Raw genomic sequence first — 18,654 nt, 5'->3', positions numbered from 1 at the left:
TTCCATTTAGAACCAAATAATAATAGCTGAGAATAAGTGAAGATATTATCCTTGCATCAATAATGCTCCTGAGCTTAAAGATTTCTCATTGTTTATCATTGCTCCTGCCCCTTACACTAGAATCATTCTATTTATTTTTCTTTTAATTCTCTCCATTACCTGTGGTAGAGTGAAGATGATGTTAGGTATTAGGTTCTTTTAATATTCTTGCAAATTGCTTGTTTATGTTTTCATACTGAATATAAGTTAATTCCCATCATTTTAAAAACACAAACACGAGGAAATCTGCAGATGCTGGAGTTTCAGGCAACACACATCAAAGTTGCTGGTGAACGCAGCAGGCCAGGCAGCATCTCTAGGAGGAGGTACAGTCGATGTTTTGGGCCGAGACCCTTCGTCAGGACTAACTGAAAGAAGAGCTAGTAAGAGATTTGAAAGTGGAGGGGGAGGGGGAGATCCAAAATGATAGGAGAAGACAGGAGGGGGAGGGATGGAGCCAAGAGCTGGACAGGTGATTGGCAAAAGGGATATGAGAGGATCATGGGACAGGAGGCCTAGGGAGAAAGAAAAGGGGGGGGGTAGCCCAGAGGATGGGCAAGGGGTATAGTGAGAGGGACAGAGGGAGAAAAAGAAAGTGTGTATATAAATAAATAATAGTTGGGGTACAAGGGGGAGGTGGGGCATTAGCGGAAGTTTGAGAAGTCAATGTTCATGCCATCAGGTTGGAGGCTACCCAGAGAGAATATAAGGTGTTGTTCCTCTAACCTGAGAGTGGCTAATTCCACGTCCCATTCTCATTCTGATATGTCATAGAAACATAGAAAATAGGTGCAGGAGTAGGCCATTCGACCCTTCGAGCCTGCACTGCCATCCAGTATGATCATGGCTGATCATCCAACTCAGAACCCTATACCTGCCTTCTCTCCATACCCCCTGATCCCTTTAGCCACAAGTGCCTTATCTAACTCCCTCTTAAATATAGCCAATGAACTGGCCTCAACTGTGGCAAAGAATTCCACAGATTCACCACTCTCTGTGTGAAGAAGTTTTTCCTCATCTCAGTCCTAAAAGGGCTCCCCTTTATCTTCAAACTGTGACCCCTCATTCTGGACTTCCCCAACATCGGGAACAATCTTCCTTCATCTAGCCTGTCCAATCCCTTTAGAATTTTATACGTTTCAATCAGATCCCCCCCTCAATCTTCTAAATTCCAGAGAGTATAAGCCTAGTTCATCCAGTCTTTCATCATATGAAAGTCCTGCCATCTCAGGAATCAATCTGGTGAACCTTCTTTGTATTCCCTCTATGGCAAGAATGTCTTTCCTCAGATTAGGGGACCAAAACTGCACACAATACTCTAGGTGTGGTCTCACCAAGGCCTTGTACAATTGCAGTAGTACCTCCCTGCTCCTGTACTCGAATCCTCTTGCTATGAATGCCAGCATACCATTCACCTTTTTCACCACCTGCTGTACCTATTCATGGCGTCCTCTACTGTCAAGATGAAGCCACACAAACTTCTGCTAATGCCTCACCTCCCCCTCATACCCATTTGTTATTTATTTATTTATATACACATTCTTTTTCCCTCTCTCTCCTTTTTCTCCCTCTGTCCCTCTCACTATACCCCTTTCCCATCCTCTAGGCTCCCGCCCCCCACCTTTTCTTTCTCCCTAGGCCTCCTGTCCCATGATCCTCTCATATCGCTTTTGCCAATCACCTGTCCAGCTCTTGGCTCCATCCCTCCCCCTCCTGTCTTCTCCTATCATTTTGGATCTCCCCCTCCCCCTCCCACTTTCAAATCTCTTACTAGCTCTTCCTTGAGTTCCTTCAGTGCATTGTGTGTTGTTCTTAATTCCAAGCCTACAGAGTTAATATTTATCAAAAGGCATAGCTATTGATCAAAGCAACTAGTCTCATAATTCACCAGACACACTCATAGCACCTTGAACAAATTAAAACAAGATAACTAGGAATCTTGGTGCTGCCACCCCTCGCCAAACTCACATTCTTCCTTGCTGTGTAATGCTTGTATTGTACACATTTCCACACTCATTAAGGACTAACATTAAATTCTATCATACTGGTTCATGTATGCTGTACTGACTGCACTTAAAAGTATTTCGCCACATCAAAATGTCATGGGATGCACTTAAAATGTGGGAAAAACAATATGTAAATTCTGTTACCTTTGGCAGTTCTTTCAAACTCCAAAGTGGAATGCTGTATTGATTCCAAGATTATGTTTACATTTCTATTGCACCTTTAGGCTCTATAATGAATCAATCTAGCTGAGGAAGCAATCACCCCCTCCTGTTAGATTGTTTGAGGTAACTTATTTTTTTATTCTTTCTTACTACTCTTCTAATGCAGTATTTGTATATCTGTGCACTTGTAATGCTACTGTGACACTAATTTCCTTTGGGATCAATAAAGTATCCATCTATCTTTAGCATCTAGTAAATTGAATGCAACTATGTTTGCTAACAAAATTCTTAGTTGTGTTCTGGTCTAATCTTTAGCAGACATTGAGTTATCTTATAAAAGAATATAAAAGAATGATTATGTTTGTGCTTGATGATCAGATGACCTGGTATCACAATGATCATCAATCCTCTGATCTGATGACTTTGCTCACTGGAGTGAAAAACACTTTACTAAGTAGGGTTAAATTTTCATTGATGGACTAATATTTTTGCTTTTACCAGGTAGCTGCTGCAACAGGGCATTCAGTGATTTTGGTGGATCAGACTGAAGATATCTTGAAGAATTCATTGAAGAGAATTGGAGCCAGTGTTGAGCGTATAAGGAAGAAGAAGTTTGTAGATAAACCTGAGGTGATGCTCTGACAGTTATGAACTCATTGCAAGTGTGCATGTTAGATCCCTATTTGTTAATATGTATTTGCTGAGGCTGTTTCAATGCAAGTCTGTACATTAGGTTAATAATCATACTTTTTAGATTGTTTAACCTAATTCTATTTTTTAATCAAATGATAATTAGAAGCTACAGATCTAAAACAATTTCAAGCTTTTAATTTCAAGTTGCTGTTGGGGTGTAGCTGTTGATTGAAACCCACAAGTTTAGTATTGCAAATATATTTTAATTTCCTCTAAGTTTTATTTTGTCCTGCAACTAAATTTACGGTTTAACTCCAGAGATGCTTTCCTCATGTGTAGTCTGTGATGTTGTATGTTGGGGTGTTCAATTTGGATGCAGAGGACATTGCAGCTGAGCCCAGTTACTGAATTTGAAACAGTATTTATTCCATCTCTATGCCAGGTAAAGCTGACCAATTCCAAGCAGGGGCTGAACTCTGCCATTGTTTTGGCTCTAAGGGGGTCACAATTCATTGGCTGCACAACAATCCTTTAAAAGTAGTGGTGTATTCTGCTGATCTTAGACTGTAATTTCTGTGTGTTGCTCACCAAATAATGGGATTGTTATTTTGTTTTGCTTTATGCCAATTAGCAGATTTCTAAGCATATGTTTATTAATTGGCAACATATTGATCCAATATGTCATAATTGGAAAGTGTTTTATACAACCACCGCAGTAAATATGAATTGGTAGGTTCTATCTAATGAACAATTGTAATCCAAAAAAAAATCCCCAGAGTGCCAATATCTGTGTTATGGAATTAATCAGAGTCAAGAAAGCGTGTATGTTTTATACCATGTTTTATTTTTAGATAAATGTTCAAGGCATTTCAGAGTTGTGAAAAAAGAGCAATGCCAAGTCAAGAATTAATAAGTGCCGCTTAAAGCTTGCATCAAAAAATATTGTCTTATGGAGTGCCTTAGAACAAGAGAATGTGGTTTCGGCTTGGAGGATAATTTCAATGAGCTTGACCTTGATTACGGGAGGATAAATGAAGCTGTAATGGGAGGGATTGTACACCAGATGAAAGGGAAGGAAGATTGGTTCATTGGTGTTGTACATCTGGAGCAAGTTGCAAAGGATTTGGAATGGGGATTGTTTTAAATTTGTTGCACAAGTTAGCAGCAATGGGTTGATACATGACTGTGACTTGATTTGTGCAAAGCACCACAAGGTATTGGTCAGCCTTCTAGTTATTTGGAACCAATGGATGATTTGAGATGCAAAGAAGGGAGCAGTAGAGCTGAGCATTTTCAGTTTCTCTGTAAATGCCAATCCCTTTTCTCAAGGTCTATATGCAGAATATTAAGATGGATGAGCAAAAATTGAACTTTTGAGTGATTCTGAAAGTGACAAAAAAAAGTGTTGGACAATGAAACTGTTGGCATTCAGTTTACTGACTGTAGTTTTATAGTTGAGAGGAGAACAAAGCTAAAGTAATTTCTCCGTATAGTATAATTGTGAAAAGGACATTCTTGTTAATGGTTATGAGAGTCTCACGGAGGATGGTGCAGTTCATCAGAGAGGATATTCATTACAGATTTTGGAGAACCAGCAACCATCTTGGAGATGATTACAGTGGGAAAAAAGCTCGAGGAGAAAGAGAACTTGGAAATATGGGCAATAAGTGAGTTCTTGCCGGTATCCTTCATAACACAGAAACAAATGACTAAGAAGCTTGATCTATTTCCTCTTGCTTATGTGCACCTCTATAGTATGAGCAATATTAGGATCTTGCTGTGTGGAAAATTATGGATGTGAATTTACATCCATCTGCGACACAATTTCTGGGATACAAATGTATTGAGCTAATCATAAATCTGATTCCATTTTATGAATGTCTGTTAAGACTCCTTATAGTGCTTCATGTGTGGAATTGAATGGTAATGGCTGATTATCTCGCCTACATATTGGACGATATTTTTTCTTTTGATCTAAAACTTCAAAGCTTAAAATTTAAACAAATCAGGCCTTTATGGAACAGACATAATTAAAATTTAAAACTTCTGCTGTAGATTGCAGTTTAACCCCAGTTTTTCAACAACCACAGCTAAATTGGAACAGAAGCTATATGTAGACATTCAGATATGTCGCTGCAGAGTGTGATTGCCTTCTGCTTAGTTGAGTGTTATATGCTTTAAGTTCCCATTTGTTTCTACTGAAGCTGTTACAAGGGAAAATGTTTGTAATAGAAATTTCAAAATCAAATTGCTGTGTCTTAATTTAAAAAAAATAGAGGACAAGCCTTGGGTCTCTGAACAATTTGCTTCTATTTAAGAACTGAATTGGTAACTGACCCCAACATTTATGTGGCTCTCATTTTTATCCATTTTTAGCTCTGATAATGTGATTATGGTTGCTGGAATGTTGATGTAAACTATTACACTCTCCAAGACTTATTTGGTTACATGATTAATTATAAGTAATCATTATATTGGAGCAACCATTTTATTCTCGAAAAAGAATCACTACATTTCAAGATGCTTATCAAAGTGGTGTAAAGTAATGGGTCACTCGTTTTATCATTTGTCAACGTACCGTATTCTATCACAAGTTTGATTACTGAATATAAGAAGGAAGGAAAATTAGGCTTTGCTGTTCATTATTGCTCTCTTCCAACAATAGGCAGGTGCAGAATTTGTTCAGCAGACTCTTCAGAAAATTAGTACAAGTACAGATCCTGCTTCTGCAGTGCAAAACACAGACCTGGTTGTGGAAGCAATTGTGGAAAATGTTAATGTTAAGCAAGAACTTTTCAAAAAATTGGATCAGTGTGCTTTGAAGTAAGTATATGAGTTGTATTTTGTTCCCTGAATAATTAAAAAATAAATACTTGTTTTTAAAATGATGCACTTCACCAATTAAATACTTCCTGTGTGAAACCCAGCAGCCAATTTGTGGACATAAGTTGCCACAACAAGATGGTTATCAGATAACCTTGTAAGATAATGATTGAAAAATAAATATTGATCGGGTGATGTGAAAATTCTCCTTCGTAATAGCGAGTCTTTTACATCACCTGTGAGAGAACACACAGTTTAACATCTCAGCTGACACAATATCTTCTTTAGTAAGATGTACAATATTCACAATATCTTCTCAGTACTTCACATGATTATTTGTTGAAATCTTTCATTGAACAATATTTGTTTTATTGCGGAATGCTTGATGTATGTTGTTAAATGGGAACTAATGAATCCGTAGAGGATAGTGGAGAACTTTGAACCAAATATGCCAGTTTTGATGTTTAGTAAATGGATCATGCTAAAGGTTGCCTTAGAATTTTTTAAATAACCTAAATATTGAATAATTACCTGGTGCCAATGAATCCCTAATCAGTATTTTTTAAAATACTTTGTAAGTTCATATAAGTTAAAAGAAGGTTCACATAGATTAGGAGGAGAAATTCGTTCTTAGTTATTGACATGTTAGAAACTTCTAAAATTCAATTACATTCAAGTTAATTCATATCAATGGCATTAAATTTTAGAGACGAAGTACAATGAATGGCCAATTTTGTGTTGTATGTTTAGACTAAGTGACCAATGATACTTCTGTCCTATCTATATAATTCTAAAACTCTCATGCTCTGTTTGTCTGTTTGTGATCTCCAATTAGTGCAAATGGTGCATTACAGCAGTACTGTTTTTGGCTAAATCGAATTAAAATGTGCTAACTTACAGAATGCAGGCAAAGTTCAGGGTTATATATTCGTATAAAATTGCTCATTCGCCAAAAATCAACAGGCTGCCTTTCACCCGAGACCGATCAGCCATCATGGAAATCGGGACGCCACAGACCGACGCACGGCCAGCCTCAGCAGTGTTTCACAATGCTCACAGCAGCCATACCAACTGCAGCAAAAGGGCAGGGCTATCATGTCCATTTAGGAGAGCACCAACCACATCATCAAGAAACAACAGCATCTTGGAGCCTTTGGTGTTACTGCTTCCAATCTTCTATCAAGCATTAGGGTAAAGATATATGGATAGCCTAATTATGCTGCGTGGAAAGAGAAGGGGGACATTATGGTCAAGAGATGACGCTAAATGTTGTCAGGAAGCGGCAAGGAGAGGGAGAGAACAACAATCGGATGAGGCCAGGGCCGCACGACTCCAGGAGCAAAGAGTCAGGACAAAAAAGATGAGAGAAAACGAGACAGAGGAGGGCAGGCATGCACGTCTCCAAAATGACAACAATAGGCACAGACGGAGAAGAGAACAAGAATCCAATCAGGCCAGGGCCGCACGACTCCAGGATCAGAGAGAAAGAACAAATGGTTGAAGAAACGAAGAATGAAAGGGCTGCACGTCTCCAGAATGACAAAAACAGGCAGAGAAGGAGGAGAGAGGAAGAGACAGAGGAGAAAAGGAAAGATCAACTCGAGAATATGCGGCACAGAGTAATTATTGCGAGAGTTGCTGAAGACGACAATGGCCGCTTTCGATGATAATACCTCGACAGAGAAAGAGCAAGGTAAAATGCACGATTCGCATGCCATCACGTTTCTGCTGATGTTGGTTCGATGACCAGAGTATTCCCTCACTGTCGTGCCTTCCTATTCACTGGAGAAACCGCACATTGCTGTGCGAAGGGAAAGGTTAGGATAGGCAATTTGCAGCCTCTACCTAATGAACTCCTCAATTTGTACAGCAATGATGAACCTATTGCAAACAAGTTCACGAAGAACATCAGACAATACAATTGCCTCTTCCAAATGACATCCTTTGGTGCCAAAGAAGTAATTTCAACTAGGATCAATGGAATCCTTCTGTGATTATTCAAGGCCAAATCCATCATTACATTGGACATTTAATTCCAGACCCGAACCAGAAAGCCCGATTCCTTCAAATTTACTTCATGGATACTCAAGACAGTGTAGAATTGAGAATGGGGATACTCCAGAATGATGGAATTCAACGTGAGATTGTTGAATTATTGGAAAACCTACTACGACAACGAAACCCGTACATTGCATCCCTTATACTTGCAAAAGAACAAACTTGAGGCATGCCAGAGGCATCCACTGTCATTGATCCTGACCGGAGACTGGCATTTGAACATGAGAGAAGATTTAATGCACAAATTGCCAACGAAGTCGCTGTCATTATACCAATCAGCACCGAACCTGAGGTAGAATCACGGCACATTGTGTTGAAAGAACGAGGAGGTGATTTGCAAATAATTTCAGAGTCCCATCGCTCATATGACAGCTTTCAATACGTACTTTTCTTTCTGCTTGGAGACGATGGCAGGCATCATCAACTCCAAATGACGAACAACAAGAAACTGGCGGCAATGTGTTATTATGCGTATCAAATAACGAACCATGAGAATGAGTTTAATAACCTTCTCAGAGGAGGACGTCTATTCCAACAATACTTGGTCGATATGGTTGCTAAGATCGAAGCCGAGAGGCTGAGCTACATCCGAATGAATCAAGCAACCTTGAGATCAACAACATACAGAGGCCTGACTGATGCATTGAATGATGACAATAATTTCAGAAACATCGGAAGGCGCATCATCCTCTCCTCAACATTTGTCGGTGGACCGAGATACATGATGGAACGATATCAGGACGCCATGATGTATATACGGAAGTATGGTAATGCCTCATTGTTCATTACAATGACATGCAATCCAAACTGGCCCAAGATCCGACAGCATCTTTGTTGGCATCAGCCACCAAACGATCGGCCAGATTTAATCGTGAGGGTGTTTGACTTGAAGAGAAAGTTGTTTACGAAGTACCTCACTGGAACAGATGGTCTCTTTGGTAGGTGTATTGCTTACATTGTAAGTGTCGAATACCAAAAGCGGGGTCTGCCTCACTTGCACTGTCTGCTGTGGCTGGATGAGGCATCCAAGTGGAGACCACAAGATTATGATAAATTTGTTCAAGCAGAAATACCTGACCCAAATGAAGATCCAGAGCTGCATGAATTGGTATTGAAGCATGTGATATATGGTCCGTATTGCACCACTAAATCACCATTTTGGCAAAATGGTAGATGCAGTAAGAGGCACCCGAAGCCGTTTATTGAGCATACAAGGTGTGGGGATGATTCATATCCTGTGTATAGGAGATGGTCTGTGCAAATGGGAGGATTCGAAGGTCATCAAGTAGGACGACAAAGTCGAACAATAACTTCTGAATAGGTGGTCCCCTATAATGCCCAACTATTAAAGCTGTTCAATTGTCATATAAATGTAGAAATATGCTCATCAGAAGGGGAGTGATCGGGCAATTGGCAGATATATCGGGCCCTCTGAAGTTGTCGGGTTGATACTTGGATTTCCAAATCAAGAGAGGGAACCAGCTGCTGTTCGCCTTCAAGTACACCTTCCCCAACAGCATCAAGTATTCTTTCGAGATAATGCTGCTGTACATCGCCTCTGATCTGGGCTGACAATTATGTGCTGGGCAACACCTAATTAATTAGCATGTTTATTTCGGCTTTTTTCTTAAAGATGTGCTGTGTGCCTCCTGGCTACCGCTGCATTCTCCGCGAATCGGTATCTGTCCGTGGCCCGGGGGTTGGGGTGGTGGGACACTGGGGTGTCATCTCATCGCTGTCTGTTTCCATTAGAGCAGGCAGCTCATCTTCTCCTATCTCTGCCTGCCTCAATGTCGAAGGTCAAGGTTCGTCATCTGATGTGGAAGGCTTGAAAAATGACAGTACAGTATGCTTGACTGCTGAACCTCGCGCATTTTTCTATCACACAGTTCTTTGTAAGGACTCAAACCATCTTGCAAATATGGCCTAAACCGACATACCCTTTCAAAATTAAAGTTGTACTTTATCATTACTCATTTGGTTTTGATTGTTATCCTTTCCTCTTCCAATTGCATCAGCTCTTTATCTATCAGTTCTTGGTCATGGGATGCCAAAACATCTACAACATCATCTTCGTCAACTTCCACAAGCCAAACTCACTTTGTCCTTTCTTCGTTCACCACAATCAAAATGCTTAATTATGTCTAGTTTTACGCTAAGTATAACACCCTTACGAGCTCTTTTAGGCTTTTCCAATACCTTAGAACTCATCTTGCAAATGGCTGCTCACAGGCACGTGTTTAAGCAATGCCGACGAGAATGCAGTTCCGAATCCAGGGGAGAGCGGCTGCTCGGGGCGTGTGCTGCTTTTTTTTTCTCACGCACTGCCTTTTATTGCGCGCTGCTTTTTTTTTCACGTGCTGCTTTATCTGTGCGCTGCCTTTTTTCATAACTGTGAAAACACCTATTAGCGAAAACAGGGAACTAATGTAGGTCTTTCGTAACAGTGAGGTTTCGTAAAGCCAACGTTCGAAAAGCGGGGGACACCTGTATGTCAAGAACCACTTTAACAGAATTCATGGATCTTTGCACTCGCGATCCATTTGCAAGAACCCTATACTATACAGATATTCCCAGATTCTACACGTGGACTAATGAGATGGGAAAGAAGGAGAATGGGGAAAAGAGTGGAGGAGTACTCCAGCATTTTTGAAGCAAATGTTCTGGGTCGAGTGTGTACCGTTTCTCCATGAAGTGGTGACCTCTACTATTTGAGACTTCTTCGTCACACAAAGGGACCAGAATCTTTCCAATCATTGAAAACATATGATGAAGATATCCTTCCACCATTCAAAGACGTCTGCAGAGAGAGAGGTTTGTTGCAAGCTGACGATCATTAGCAGCAAACTATGGAAGAAGCAGCGAGAACAAGAATGCCCAGAGCAATGAGAGATTTGTTTGTCATCTTGCTAACAAACACTGAAATCAACAATCCACAGCAATTATGGAACCGGTTCAAGAATGCAATGTCTGGAGATTTCTTACAAATGGAGAGGAGAACTATCAATGATCCTAACATCATGATCGATGAGAGGCATCATGGACAAACTCTTCTGTATTCCCAAGAGAAACTTGAGAATTTGGGCAACACACTTGAAGAATATAACTTGCCGACACCAAGAAACGGTACAATTACTCAAAGCGCTGGCAATCTGGAATTTTTGCATGAACTGCAATACAACAGAGACGTACAGCAGGAATTTGTTTCACAGAAGGAGCCCCTATTGAATAATGAGCAAAGAGAAGTATACGAATATATGTGCGACTGCTTGGAAAGGAATCTCTCTTCAATGATTTTCATTGATGCACCAGGAGGAACGGGCAAGACATTTATCATCAACTTGATCCTCGCTAAAGTTAGGGGAGATGGAGGTGTTTGCTATTGCTGTAGCATCATCAGGTATTGCAGCAACATTGATGCCTGGTAGTGGGACAGTGCATTCACGATTCAAAATACCCCTCAAGGTTAATGAGGATGCCCTTTGTAACATTGATTAAAAACACCAATACTGCAAATTTACTCCAAAATGCGAAGCTTGTTGTCTGGGATGAGTGCCCCATGATTAGAAGGGAGAGCTTTGAAGCCGTGGACCGCACTCTTCGTGATGTATGCGGTAAGAATGAGGCCTTCGGGAGTATTTTAACCATTTGCTGTGGCGATTTCCGTCAGCTTCTAGCAGTTGTGAACACGGAAATGATGCTGATGTGGAGAATTCATGCATTAAAAAATTATACTTATGGAGAAGCTTCATCAAGTTTCAATTGAAGAGAAACATACGATTGAGTGAGGGAGAAGGACGATATTCTCAGTTCTTATTGGATATTGGAGAAGACAAGATTGAGAAAAATGAAAACAATGGAATCGAATTACCTGAAGATACGATTCTGCCAGCAACAACTGTGGAAGAATGCATTGATTTCATCTACCCGACATTCGACAATCCTGCAGAACTCTTCTCGAGGAATTCTATCTTGGTTCCTCTTAATTAAATGATGCGAAAAATAAACTTAACATGCATTAGACACTTCCCTGGAATCATGAAAGAATACTGTTCCTTCAGTGCAGTAAGTGAAGGAGCTAACGCCACTCAGTTTCCTACAGAATTCCTTGATTCCGTCGAACACCTGTCGTGGTTTTTACAAATGATAAGGAAGTGCCGAAGATTCTCCAAGAAATTTTAAACTTCAATTTGCAAAGTAAAGCTGAGACAGACAGTGGACTAGGCTCTGTAAGTCTGTCTGTCGATGTTTTCACACAGCATTCTTTATAACACCCCTTCTGGGTTAACAGCATTAGCATATCTCTGTAAGTTTCAATCTAGCTAATAAATCAATTACTCTTATCTCTCTTACTTGGCTACATTCGTTTTTCTCGAGGGGTTAAAAGTACACAGGTTTCATTCAATGGTTACATCCCAAATACCATAGTAATCCCACGCACTCAGTAACAGACACTTAATGCATAGTAAAGGCTTGGTCAACATCTGAATAAACACGATGTGCAATAAAAGCAACACTTAAAATAAACACTTAGAAAACAGAGTTAAAATGTTTTCCAATACTCTCTGGATTGCCACCACATAAACTGGAATTGAAGAGGGGATCTCCCAGCATTTCAATAAGGAACTTGGATCCACCAAGGCTTTGCAATGGAACGCGAATGATGGTGGAAGAACTGCACGACAATCTCATCGTAGCAAAGATAAACATTGGTGCATTCAAAAATGACATTGTCATGATCCCAAAAATTACTGTCAGTTTATCAGAAGGGGAAGGTGTCCCCTCTTCAGCAGAGCTAGTTCCGGATACCGTCATGCTTTGCTATGAGTATACATAAGGCGCAAGGCCAAACCATGGAGAATGTGTTGATTTATCTGGAGAAATCAGTATTCCAGCATGGTCAGCTGTACATGGCTTTAAGCCGGGTAAAAAGAAATGAAAATGTTAGAATATTCCTGAAGGGTGGCAGATCAACCAGAAATGTGGTCATAAAAAGTGTCCTTCGTTAAACGAGGGGGACCAATATTTGTCTTGTTACGCGTCTTTCTTCTTTAATACACTGAGTTCTTCTTCTTTAATTTTCAGAGCATATCACATCACACTGCACTACCTTTCAAAAGGTGCCCCAATGGGCCACCCAGATGTCTAGTATTGTATATTATTGACATTTAGTTTATGATATGGAAATATTGGCACATTTAAGTGAGATAGAAGCCTAATGAAACTTGGAAAGGTTTTGGAAATGGTTAAGTCTTCAATAATAATTATTGTGGGTTTTATTGTGTTTACTCTTGATTGTAAAACAAGTTGTTTTAAAATCTAGCTTTAATGAAAAATGTAATATAGAACCTTTGTTGCAATCATTTGGGCATTGTCAGATACAATTGGTCATGGGTAACAATAATGGACTTCAACTCCAGGAAAATTATAACCTGCACACCTTTCATTCTATCACTGGAATATATTCCTTCATTGTCAATACACCACGATTCTGAAACAACTTGCCCAACAACTGCGAGGGAATTTTCAATGTAAATACAGCAATAGTTTTTTTTAAAAATGGCTGCCCCTCATCTATTCTTTGTTCTCTTTGTTTTTCTGATAGGAATACTATTTTTGCCAGCAATACTTCATCACTGTCAATCACAGAAATAGCAAGTGCTACAACTAGACAAGACCGATTTGGTGGGCTCCATTTTTTCAACCCTGTACCCATGATGAAGCTAGTGGAGGTTTGTTTATGTTGTTTGCAAATGTAAAGGAAAAAAAAAGCAAATAATGTAAATGAAGTATAGAAATTGTAACTACTCAGGTGTATTCTATTAAATTAGCTATGTTGTTCCTGTAAATAAAAATTGTACAAAGGCTAGCAATTGGACAGTTTCTGCTTATAAGAATATCCTAGCCAATACTAGTATTACATAATACAGAATTTCAAGCATAAAATAAGCCAAGTAAGTCTGTGCTTTACATTTGTATTCTCCACATATCTCCTCTTCCTCTCTTCATCCAACTTTATCAGCATAACCCTCCATTCCTTTCTCAGAATAACTGAAATGTGTTTCTCTCAAATGCCTCAGCGCCATTTGCCTTAATTGGTAAATATCTTATAAATTCTACCACCTTCTAAATAAACTTTCATATGAGCTATTGGATTTACTAGTTACTATTTAGTATTTAGGTCTTCCTTCAGATGAAGAAATAGTTCTATATCTTTCCTATTAAAGATTTTCATGATTCTGAGGACATCAACAGATTCCTTCATCCTGCTCTTTTCCTGAGGAAAGCCCCAGCCTCTTTGGTCTCTGCAAATGAATAATTTATTAACTTTCTCATTTCTTACTCTTTGATATCAGTTACCTCACATTGCTGTTCAACATTGCTTACATCCTGGTTATGTTTCTAATCTGCCTCCAGGAAAGCTGTGGCTTGCAGAATTCTACCCTGGAATAGAAGTTTACCTATATTAACAATGTTAATTCAAATTAATAAAGCTTTTTCTCTATTTTTAACCAAATATTATTTTGGATAACTTGAGTTATTTTTACTCTAAATTGCTTTAAATTTAATTACTTCATTTTTGTATCAATGAAATCAAGAAAAAGTTTGATAAACATTTCCATGGATGGATATTTTATTAACAAGAGACTTTGTTTAATACTGCTTTTAATCCTTTTGAATAGGTGGTTCAATCTCCAGAAACCAGCCAGCAGACATTTGAAGCATTAATGAATTTCACCAAAGCATTGGGGAAAACTCCTGTAGTTTGTAAGGTAGGTTTTCACCATATCCTTTGACATTTTATTCCTTAATCAACTGTCTTAATAGTACAGTGATAAAGAGAGAGTTTTCACTTCTAGGATTAAAGCATCTTCCCCTCCTCTTCCCTTTCATCATTTTGAACAGACTGTTTGTGTTGGGACTTTCTTGTTTTCTCATTTGTTTCAACCAACCGTTCATTGTCATTATGTTAATTTATTTTACAATCCCCAGGTGTATAACTTGTCCTTTTTCTTTTTCCTTTCTGATTACCTTTCCAGGTAAAAAAGTTATTTATTTGCACTTCTAATCTGGTGTACTGCATTCACAATGTTGTTTCTTCCACATTGGAAAAACTAAACACAGATTGGTGACTACTTTGTGGAGCATCTCCATTCAGTACAGGGTGCAACTGTAAGCTTCCTGCTGATTGGCTCTTTAGTTCTCATTTCCACTCCCACTCTGACCTATATGCCTGTGGTCTATTGCACTGTTAAAGCAAGGTCCAAAGTAAGCTTGTGAAATGGCATCTTAATTTCCATCTGGTATGTTGCAACTGTTGGAGTTGATATCAAATACTGCAGCTTCAGGTACCTTGCTTTCTATGTCAGCTGATCAGTCATCTGTGATATTGGCTTGGATTTTCACTTGCCTTTAGTGTAGATTGATCTAGACATATAGCTCTGCATTTCAAAGCTATTACATTCCTGTTTTTGTAGTCGGTCTCTATCTCCTCATTTCGTAACTTTTACGTCCCTTTGTTCATATTCTCACTCTTTAATGCCCCCACTAACCAAAAGACCTTGTTTATAGATGATTCCCATGGCAATCCTGACCTCACTGTACCTGAAGGTAATCCCTTTGTCCTATCCACATTTCTCCACCACTGCAATTTAAAGCCAAATTGCCTTCTCTCTTTCCAAATTCTGTCAAAAGGTCATTACCATGAAGTTAACAATTTTTCTTTCCACAGTTGCTGTTGTGCCCATGGAATGCTTCCAGCACTTTCTTTTTCTATTTCAAATTTTCACCATCAGTAGTTCTTGTTTGTTTTTGTTTTGCTTTGGAGTTTGGATTAGCTCCATGTCAGTTGAGTGGTTCAGTTGTTTTCTAAGTCTTACATTAAGTAAAATCAGTTTGGAGGTAATTCCTAGGGCATATAGATCCTCAATATAAAACCACCTCTTCATTGTCAATCTTGCCTCAAAGCAATACCGTCATTGAGTCTTTAGAAGCAACAATTTAAAGAAAAAGGTATTGTTGTGACAATTGTTAGAAACATTATTTTAATAACTGACAGACTGGAGTTCTGTGTGCTGCACTGGTAATCAGAAGAGAGGAACTGTTTATCTTGGAAAAACCATTGCTTTGTCTAACAATGTTTCCTTTGTCAAACTTGATTATGATGAAAGGCTATAGCGCATACATTATTTTAATCCTATCTGTCTTAAATAAGACAGGGAACAGGAGCTGCAGCTCGATGATCTTCTTCTGGTCAGGGAGGGTGAGGTGGTGATAGAGAGGAGCTATAGGCAGGTAGTCACCCCGAGACCACAGGAGACAGAGAAGTGGGTAACAGTCAGGAGAGGGAAGGGCAAGAAGCAGGTACTAGAGAGTACCCCAGTGGCTGTCCCCCTTAACAATAAGTATTCCTGCTTGAGTACTTTTGGGGGGGGGGATGGCCTACCTAGGGGAAGCAACAGTAGTCGCGCTTCTGGCACAGAGTCTGGCCCTGTGGCTCAGAAGGGTGGGGAAAGGAAGAAGGCAGCAGTAATAGGGGACTCTATAGTTAGGGGATCAGATAGGCGATTCTGTGGATGCAAGAAAAACGCAGATGGTAGTTTGCCTTCCACTTGCCAGGGTCCAGGATGTTTCTGATCGCGTCAACAATATCTTGAAGTGGGAAGGAGAACAGTCAGAGGTGGTGGTACATATTGGTACCAACGACGTAGGTAGGAAAAGGAAGGAGGTTCTGAAAACAGACTACAGGGAGTTTGGAAAGAAGTTGAGAAGCAGGACCTCAAAGCTAGTAATCTTGGGATTATTGTCTGTGCTACCTGACAGTGAGTATAGGAATAGAATGAGGTGGAGAATAAATGTGTGGCTGAGGAATTGGAGCAGGGGGCAGGGATTCAGATTTCTGGATCATTGGGATCTCTTCTGGGGCAGGTGTGACCTGTACAAAAAAGGACGGGTTGCACTCGAATCCGAGGGGGATCAATATCCTGGCAGGAAGGTTTGCTAAGGCCATCGAGGAGAGTTTAAACTAGAATTGCTGGGGGGGTGGGAACTGAACTGAAGTGACGGAGGAAAGGGACGGTGGCTCACAAATAGAGAAAGCTTGGAGACAGTGCGAAAGGGAGGATAGGCAGGTGATAGGCAAGGGACACGCTCAGTCCGATGGTTTGAGATGTGTCTTTTTTTTATTATTAATTTTTTATTGCAACACCAACAAATTACATTCAATACAACCAGTTGCCAATTGCATTTTGACTGATTAACCCAGCAACCCCCCAACCTTCATTACTATCCCCCTCCACCCCTCTCTCCCCCCCATCCTTCTCCCCTCCACCAACCAACTGAATAGTAGTACACAGACAAAGCATTCCTATTTTAACAAAAGATCTTTTAAGTTAGATATCAAATTTGTCCACATTAAGATTGTGTTTGGTCGTGCTTCATTTACTCTTGCTGATGAAAGTTCCAGGTAAGAAATGTCCAAAAAGTTCCGAAGCCAGTGAGTATTTGAAATATCATGGGGAGGTTTCCAACGCTGGACTACAATCTTCTTAGCTGCAGTCAGGCCTGCCAGCCAGATCTTGCGTGTTTTTTCCGTAAGGGAACGGTGGGAGTCATCATTTAGAAAATGTACAGCAGGGTCCATTGGTAATTGTACCCCTGTTAGTTCTGTAAGATACTGATAACCTGACCCCACAAACCAAAAACCCCTGGACATTCCCATACAACATATATAAAAGAGCCAACGGTTCTGTGAGAGCAAAATGAGCAATATGGGTCAAGAACCAGTCCCATTTGATATCCAATTCTCAGTGTTAAATATGCTCTATGACAAGTGTATATACCGATGATTTGGGTTTTTCGAAGCACCGGCAGCATTATCCCAAATCGCATCCCAGTCCAAGTCTTGTCCCAATTCAGATATGTCCCTATCCCAGGCTTTCATTCCCGATGTGAGTATAAAATTCTGGAAGTTTAATTTATCATAGACATATGACACTATCTGTCCTGGAGCACTCTGTATCCAACTTAAAATGGGATGGTCCTTTAAGTTTGACCCCTAGGGAATGCCGTAGGCTTTACAAGCTGATCCTACTAGAAAGTAGAAGAAAAGAGAGTGTTTATCAATATTATATCGAGATGTCAGTTCTTGAAAGCTAGGGATAGTACTTGCCCCATTAATATCTTGAAGAGTAGTAATACCTTTATCCTCCCAAGTTCTGTTAGTGAATGGTTTCCCCCCAGATAGAAGATGATTATTGTTCCATAATGGAGATGATTTGCACCATACGCTTTTAAATTTTAGGAATTTTTCTGCTGCTCTAAACACTTGTAGAATATAGGTTAAAATTGGACCGTAATATAAATCAGATTTTTTGGTAGACATACCTACAAGGAGAAAGTCCTTCAACCTTATTGGTGCTATTAGCTCTTATTCTATATTTTTCCATGATGAAACTTTATCCTCCTCCATCCAATAGCTAAGACTTTTTAATACAAATGCCCAGTGATACAATTTAAAATTTGGACATACCATTCCCCCATCCGACTTTTTGAATTGTAGAGCTGACCAAACTCTTGGGTCATTTACCATTCCAAACATAGCATCGTAGTAAGGAGTCCAGTTTTTGCCAATATCCTGCTGGGAGTGCAAGTGGGATCATTGAGCTGATAAAAATTAATGCGGGGTAAGATGTTCATTTTAATGACCGATATACGGGCTGGGACTGATGCTGGCGGGTGTCTCCAGCTATTGATGTCTTCTATTTTTTTTTCAGAACTAAAGAGTAATTTGTTTTAGCCACAGATGATAGGGAAGTATTAACTTTAATACCCAAGGAGAGGACCTCATTTGTAACCTTAATCTGGGGAGGGAGAGACACCTTACTTTTATCCGTATTAATCAGCATCAGTGCTGATTTTGACAAATTAACTT

At 39.7% G+C, this 18,654-nt stretch overlaps 1 protein-coding gene across 1 annotated transcript in view; it reads left to right on the top strand.

Moving 5' to 3' along the window:
• hadh (hydroxyacyl-CoA dehydrogenase) overlaps positions 1 to 18,654 on the top strand; it is a 51,720-nt gene that overhangs the window by 10,755 nt on the left and 22,311 nt on the right. Inside the window, exons 2-5 of the mRNA XM_063046809.1 lie at positions 2,709 to 2,837; positions 5,506 to 5,663; positions 13,327 to 13,453; positions 14,405 to 14,494. Coding sequence (XP_062902879.1) covers positions 2,709 to 2,837; positions 5,506 to 5,663; positions 13,327 to 13,453; positions 14,405 to 14,494 — 504 coding nt within the window. The remainder of the gene's footprint in view (positions 1 to 2,708; positions 2,838 to 5,505; positions 5,664 to 13,326; positions 13,454 to 14,404; positions 14,495 to 18,654) is intronic.

This window comes from Mobula hypostoma, chromosome 4 (genome assembly GCF_963921235.1).
Source record: "Mobula hypostoma chromosome 4, sMobHyp1.1, whole genome shotgun sequence".
Lineage (NCBI taxonomy): Eukaryota > Metazoa > Chordata > Chondrichthyes > Myliobatiformes > Myliobatidae > Mobula > Mobula hypostoma.
The sequence above is the reverse complement of the archived record's forward strand: the minus strand, read 5'-3'. Positions and strand labels throughout refer to the sequence as shown.